The sequence below is a fragment of the Chanos chanos genome, chromosome 15, assembly GCF_902362185.1.
Source record: "Chanos chanos chromosome 15, fChaCha1.1, whole genome shotgun sequence".
In the NCBI taxonomy this organism is placed as follows: Eukaryota; Metazoa; Chordata; class Actinopteri; order Gonorynchiformes; family Chanidae; genus Chanos; species Chanos chanos.
Window position 1 is genome coordinate 1,584,591 of NC_044509.1, and position 7,500 is coordinate 1,592,090.

General features: G+C 52.5%; 1 protein-coding gene across 1 annotated transcript in view; it reads left to right on the forward strand.

Annotated features, from left to right (window-relative positions):
* The window catches only part of wasf3a (WASP family member 3a), a 19,578-nt gene that overhangs the window by 10,585 nt on the left and 1,493 nt on the right, over positions 1–7,500 (forward strand). Inside the window, exon 8 of the mRNA XM_030792683.1 lies at positions 1–292. This exon is cut by the window's left edge and continues 31 nt beyond it. Coding sequence (XP_030648543.1) covers positions 1–292 — 292 coding nt within the window. The remainder of the gene's footprint in view (positions 293–7,500) is intronic.

The window sequence follows — 7,500 nt, forward strand, 5'->3', positions numbered from 1 at the left end:
CCTCCACTTCCCCCTGGTCCTCCCATTCCGTCTGCACAGACGGCTTTTGCCACGCCCCTCATGGGCACTACTCCACCCCCTCCCCATGCTTGTCCAGTCTCTGGGATCATAGGCTATCCTCTTCCACCTGTCCCACCTCCTGGACCCATCCTGGCCCCGCCCCCCCCAGGTCCCCCACCGCCTCCCACTCCTCCAGCACTCCCCCTCTCTATTGGCTTTGGAGAAGCAAAGAGACAGGAATCCCAGCCAATTACAGACGCTCGAAGTGACCTCCTGTCAGCTATACGAATGGGTGAGTGTGTATGTAGTGTGTGTGTGTGTGGGGCGGGGACTTTCACGTGTATTAGGTTTGACTGCGTGATTTGAGTATGTTCAGGTATCATTGAGTGAGTATTGTTTGAAGACACCTCAGAGTGTGTGCTCTTTGAGTTCATTCTCTGATCTAAGTGTGTTTATTGTGAGCAGTTGAACATGTGCATTGTGGAGTTGTCATTTGAAATTCTTCCATGAAAATGTGCAAAGAGATGCCTAATGAGCAGGGATGAGATTTCCCAGTGATGAGATTTCCCAGTGATGAGATTTCCCTGGAGGGCTCTCCTTTCAGAAGGGTGGAGAAGGTTTGGGTTGAGGGAAAGGGTGGGGTGGTTGTTAGTGCTGTGCTCTGCGCATGGCAGGGAGGTGGATGAAGCTCAGATATGGCTCTTGGCGATGGTTGTTAAAGCTAAACTAATCAGCTAAACTAACACAGAGAGAAAAGATAAGTGCGTGTCAGGGAAAACAGGGGACTCAGTTGCAGACTCACTGATGAATAAATAAAATGTTTATTGTGCCAGGCAGAAGTCCTTCAATACACTAGGCAGAAAGCGGAATCCAAAAAACAAGCAGAGGTCGTACCACAGAGCAGTCAGAGGGAGGCAAACAATCCAAAACGGCAGGCAAAGGCAAAATCCAGAGACAGGCAAGTGTTCAAAAGCAGGTACAGGGCAAGGCAGGCAGGCAGGCAGAAGAGGCAAAATCCAACAGGCAAAAAGTCAAAAAACAGGCAGAGGTCAAGAACAGAAGACAATCAGGATAACAAAAGGCTAGGACGACACACTGTGGAAGGCGGTACGAACTGACAAACAAAGGGTAGAACAGGCAGGGTTTAAATAGACAGACTAATACTACTTCAACGAGACACAGGTGAGCACAATAAGTGAGGGGCGGGGCCAGGGCACATGGAAGACCAAAATAAACAAAAGCACATGACAAAACCAAAAACAAATGACAGCTGTCACCAGACCTGACCAGCAGGGGCACAATAGAGAGCAGGTCACACAGGAACCCTGACAGTACCCCCCCTCCTACGGGCGCCTCCTGGCGTCCCAACTGGTGGTGTGGGATGGAGACGGTGGAACTCCTGGATGAGTGTGGGGTCAAGGATGTCCCGAGCTGGGACCCAACACCTCTCTTCGGGACCATAGCCCTCCCAGTCCACGAGGTATTGAAGTCCGCGACCCCGGCGCCGCACATCCAATAAACGGCGCACCGTGAAGGCCTCTGAGCCATCAATGAGGCGGGGGGGAGGAGGGGGCTTGGGGACAGGGCAGAGGGGGCTGCGGATGAAGGGCTTAACTTGTGAGACATGAAATGTGGGGTGGATACGACGGAGAGTGGAGGGCAGTCTCAGCCTCACAGCGACAGGACTGATCACCTTGGCGATGGGGAAGGGACCAATGAAACGAGGGGCCAACTTGCGGGAATCCACCCTCAGGGGAATGTCACGGGCGGAAAGCCACACGCGCTGACCTTGCCGATAGCGTGGAGCCGTGCTGCGATGACGATCAGCATGTAGTTTTATCCTGGCTGTGGAACGAAGCAGGGCCCTCCGAGCGCGCCTCCAGGTCCGTAGACATCTCCGGATGAATGCTTGTGCTGAAGGGACTCCGACCTCCTCCTCCTGGGCAGGGAACAGAGGGGGCTGATAGCCCAGGCAACACTGAAAAGGGGACAGACCAGAGGAGGAAGAGGGTAGGGAGTTAATAGCATATTCAACCCAGGGAAGTTGTTGGCTCCAGGAAGAGGGTTCTTGGGAGGACAGGCAGCGGAGCATCACTTCCAGTTGTTGGTTGGCCCGTTCAGTCTGGCCATTAGTCTGTGGGTGAAAACCAGAGGAGAGATGGACCTTTGCTCCAAGCAACTTACAAAAAGCCTTCCAGAAGTGAGAGGTGAACTGTGGTCCTCTGTCCGATACTACTTCCGTGGGTAAACCATGAAGCCTGAAAACATGATGAATGAGGAGGAGGGCAGTCTCCTTAGCAGAGGGTAGCTTGGGAAGAGGGACCAGATGCACAGATTTAGAAAAACGGTCCACGATAGTTAATATGGTGGTGTTACCATTAGATTGAGGCAATCCAGTCACAAAGTCCAGTGCTATGTGGGACCAGGGTCTCTTGGGAACTGTCAGAGGCTGTAGTAGGCCTGAAGGGGGTCGGTTGGAGGACTTGTTTTGGGCGCAGACTGGGCAGGCTGAGACAAAGCTATGAACATCGTCCCTCATGGAAGGCCACCAGAACATCCGACTGATGAAGGCAGCCGTACGTCGGATCCCAGGATGACAGGAAAGTCTTGATGAGTGTCCCCACTGGAGAACCTGGGAGCGGACAGATTGAGGAACATACGAAAGGTTAGGAGGACAAGAGCTGGGTCCAGACTCACCCTGCTGTGCAGATCGGACCACCGACTCGATATCCCATCGAGCAGCTGCGACCAGACATCGCTTGGGGAGAATTGTAGTGACCTCCGGGGTGTCCTCAGATGCCTGAAACTGACGAGAGAGGGCATCTGGTTTGCTGTTCTTGGAACCAGGGCGATAAGACAGGGTAAAGTTAAACCGAGCAAAAAAGAGAGACCAGCGAGCCTGACGGGAATTGAGACGTCTTGCAGACCTGATATATTCAAGGTTCTTATGATCAGTCCAAACCAAGAAAGGAGAACTTGCCCCCTCGAGCCAGTGCCTCCATTCCTCCAGAGCAAGTTTGACAGCCAGTAACTCCCGGTCTCCGATGTCATAATTACTTTCCGTGGGGGTTAATCTGTGGGAGTAGAAGGCACAGGGGTGTAGCTTACCATCCACAGCAGAAAACTGAGACAAAACGGCACCCACTCCCACGTCAGATGCGTCAGTCTCAACAATAAATTGGCGGGCAGGATCAGGCTGGATGAGGATGGGAGCCGAGGTGAACCGCCTCTTCAACTCAGAGAATGCCCTCTCGGCAGTTGGGCTCCAACAAAATCTCAGTTTGGATGAAGTCAGGGAGGTGAGGGGGGCTGCCAGGGTACTGAAATTGCGAATGAAGCGGCGATAAAAATTGGCAAACCCTAAGAACCGTTGCAAGTCGCGACGGGAAGTGGGCTGGGGCCAATTCTCTACCGCCTTTATCTTTTGCTGATCCATTTGAATCCCTCCTGCCGTGATCACATAGCCCAGGAACGAGATGGTGCTCTTGTGGAATTCGCACTTCTCCGCCTTCACAAATAACTGATTCTCCAAGAGACGCTGGAGCACCCGTCGGACATGCTGGATGTATTCAGGGAGTGATCTGGAAAATATTAAGATGTCATCCAGGTAGACAAAGACAAACAGATTTAGCATATCTCTAAGGATGTCATTAACAAAGGATTGGAAGACGGCAGGGGCATTAGTGAGACCAAATGGCATAACCAAATACTCATAGTGGCCTGATGGTGTATTGAAGGCAGTCTTCCACTCATCTCCCTCCCTTATGCGGACTAAATGGTAGGCGTTACGGAGATCAAGCTTGGAGAAGACTGTGGCACCTTGCAGCAGCTCAAGAGCGGATGACATCAGGGGTAGCGGGTAGCGGTTCTTCACAGTGATATCATTGAGGCCTCTGTAATCAATGCAGGGACGGAGAGACCCATCCTTCTTGCCGACAAAGAAGAACCCCGCCCCAGCTGGGGAAGAAGAAGGGCGAATTATGCCAGCTGCTAGGGAGTCCTGTATGTACCTGTTCATGGCTTCCGTCTCTGGTGGCGACAGGGAGTACAAGCGGCCTCTGGGTGGTGAAGTCCCTGGAAGGAGCTCTATGACGCAATCATATGGACGGTGAGGCGGCAGAGAAGTGGCTCGTGCTTTGCTAAATACCATGCTGAGATCCCGATATTCAGGGGGAACTGAGGACAGGTCAGGGTGCTCCTCTGGAGACGAGGGAACCGGGGTTGAAGGAGCCTGAGCAGCACGGAGGCAGTGATTCGAACAGAAGGAGCTCCATTCTAAAACCTTATTGTGGGACCAGTCAATGTGGGGATTGTGCTGAGCTAGCCAGGGATGGCCTAAAACAACAGATGCCTGGGGTGAATCAATCAAATGAAAAACAATGTTCTCCCAGTGATTGCCAGAGATGAGAAGCCTCACCGGAGCTGTTGTGTGAGTGATCCGAGCAAGCCTTACTCCCGTTAGTGCGTTGGCCTCCACAGGGAACTGCAGCGGAGTGGAAGGGATGCCAAGTTGGGCGGCCAGACCTGCATTCATAAAGTTCCCCTCTGCCCCAGAGTCGATGAGTACTGAAATAATGTGTCTATGGCCGTCAGTGACAAGGTAAGCTGGTAAAAGAGTACGTGTGGTAGAGGGCCGGGAAAGCGGAGTATTGCTCACCTGTAGTCCTGTGTTCAAAGGTGAGCGTTTAGCTTTTACTGGACAGGTGGACACAAAGTGGCCGGGCCGGCCACAGTACAAGCAGGAATTGGTGCTGATCCTCCTTTGTCTCTCTGAGACGGACAGACGGGCATGGTCGACCTGCATGGGTTCTGGGGTGACAGTCGATGGTGACGGATGACTTGGCGCAGACGACCCTGATTCAGGCTGGCGAGTGAACATATGAAACCTGGAGGGACCCCGTGCTCCTTCAGTAATCCACTCCTGACGACGTTGCTTCATGCGGCTGTCGATTCGTATGGCCAAATCTATCAGATGCTGAAAGCCAGTTGGTAGCTCACAGGTGGCTAGCTCGTCCTTAATGGCCTCGGACAAACCGTTCAGAAAGGCATCATATTGGGCCTCTGTATTCCAGTCGGTCGTGGTGGCAAGAGTGCGGAACTGGATAGCATAATCTGAAACTGAGCGGACTCCCTGCCGGATTCTCAGCAATTCTCTGGCGGCCTCTCTCCCATGCTGGGAACGATCAAAGACCCTCCTCATCTCATCACAAAATGCCTGGTAGCTGTCACAGAATGGAGCCCGAGTCTCCCACACTGCCGTTCCCCACTCTCTTGCTCGACCAGACAGCAAAGTGATGACATATGCAATACGGGCTCGATCAGTGGGGAAGGTGGTGGGCTGGAGCTCGAAAACCAGAGAGCACTGAGAGAGGAAGGACCTGCAGGTTCCTGGTTCGCCGTTGTATGACTCAGGTGGTGGCAGACGGGGCTCTCGGGCCAGCTGAGCTGGAGGGGTTTGCTGGGGGGCGGATGACGTTACTGGTGGTGAATGGCTAGGTTTCAGTGCCAGCTGGATCTGTTGTAACTGGGAAGTGATACTGGTCAGGGTGGCAGAGAAGGCCTCCATTGTCTGGTTAACGTTGGCAAAATGGCCCTCATGTCTTCCCAACATTGCACCCTGTCGAGAGAGAGCCTCTCGAAGCTGGCTGGAGTCTGCTGAGTCCATTATGGTCAGTTCGTGTTGTCAGGGAAAACAGGGGACTCAGTTGCAGACTCACTGATGAATAAATAAAATGTTTATTGTGCCAGGCAGAAGTCCTTCAATACACTAGGCAGAAAGCGGAATCCAAAAAACAAGCAGAGGTCGTACCACAGAGCAGTCAGAGGGAGGCAAACAATCCAAAACGGCAGGCAAAGGCAAAATCCAGAGACAGGCAAGTGTTCAAAAGCAGGTACAGGGCAAGGCAGGCAGGCAGGCAGAAGAGGCAAAATCCAACAGGCAAAAAGTCAAAAAACAGGCAGAGGTCAAGAACAGAAGACAATCAGGATAACAAAAGGCTAGGACAACACACTGTGGAAGGCGGTACGAACTGACAAACAAAGGGTAGAACAGGCAGGGTTTAAATAGACAGACTAATACTACTTCAACGAGACACAGGTGAGCACAATAAGTGAGGGGCGGGGCCAGGGCACATGGAAGACCAAAATAAACAAAAGCACATGACAAAACCAAAAACAAATGACAGCTGTCACCAGACCTGACCAGCAGGGGCACAATAGAGAGCAGGTCACACAGGAACCCTGACAGTGCGGTACATTCGGTCTGTCACGATCAGGATCTTCCACTCTCTGAAGCTGACTCGTCGTTGATGCTGACGTAGAATGAGCAGCTGTGTCTCCCAGACCCAGACAGGTGCTGCCCTTTTTTTTTCGACTACAGCATCATCCACGGTTCCCGCACCCTCTGCCCGGAGCCGCCCACATTGGTACGACAGCTTGACCCTGACCGTGGTCCTGAAGAACGTTGTGTTGACAGAGATCTCCCTGAGAGATGATGTCACAGTCAGAGGAAGCAGTGTGTTAATTCTCCAGTGTTACGTCCGGCCCATCTGATGACTAGGATTTGTCTTTTCCATCGCTGCGTTTTTCCATTCAAGGCGTTTGACTCCTTGCTCACGAAGAGAAACGGGGGTTCCTCTCCCTCAGTGATGGATCTGTTTGTGGGATAAATGGCTTCTCAGAGTGTGGTGTGAGGAGAACCAGCTCAGACCAGAGCGCATCCCTCAGGACCTACCGCCCACGTGGCCCTGGCTGCGTCTGTCCAGTGGATCCTCTCAGGCGTGGACTCTCAGGAAGGCTGCTAAACAGGAGGGATGAAGCTAACGGTCAAACCCCTAAAATGGGCATGAACCTCAGTTTCTGTGTGAGGGATGGAGCACTCTTTCACCACCTGGTCACGTGGTTTCACGAGCCCCGCTCAACTACATAACCCAGAGAACTCACAAGCACTGACTTACCCAGGCCCTCAGGTGACAGGGTAAAAGTCTCGAATGTGGATTCTGCGCTGTGGGGTTGATAATCATTGCAGAAGCAGAGGGCCCCATCCCGCTCTGGTGCGATGTGGAGAGAGGCCTACTGGAATTTGAGGAAGAATCCTGTGTCCAACAGCCTTTCCCCTCACCAGAGTGTAGGGGAACATCAGTGAACAATATGAGGAACTGAATAAACAAAAGCATACGGCAGCAGCTCATACTCACACCTGCCCTGTTCAACCGTGAGAGTTCCAGGTAAGGGATAAGAAGCAGAGGGCCCCATCCCGCTCTGGTGCAATGATGACTGCACTGTTCAAAAGTGCCTGTATGCTTCATTCTCCCCACTTCTCCAATCGCAGCGTTTTTTTCTGTCCCAGGCAACGTGGTAGAGTTCGATGCACGTGATCACCCCATAGCTTCATGGTGGATCAGAGGAGTATGATCTGCAGTTGTGGAGAAAACAGAAGAAAGCTGATCGATAAGTTAATTCACTCGTTGAACTTGGGCCGGAGACAGATCTTCCTCTATG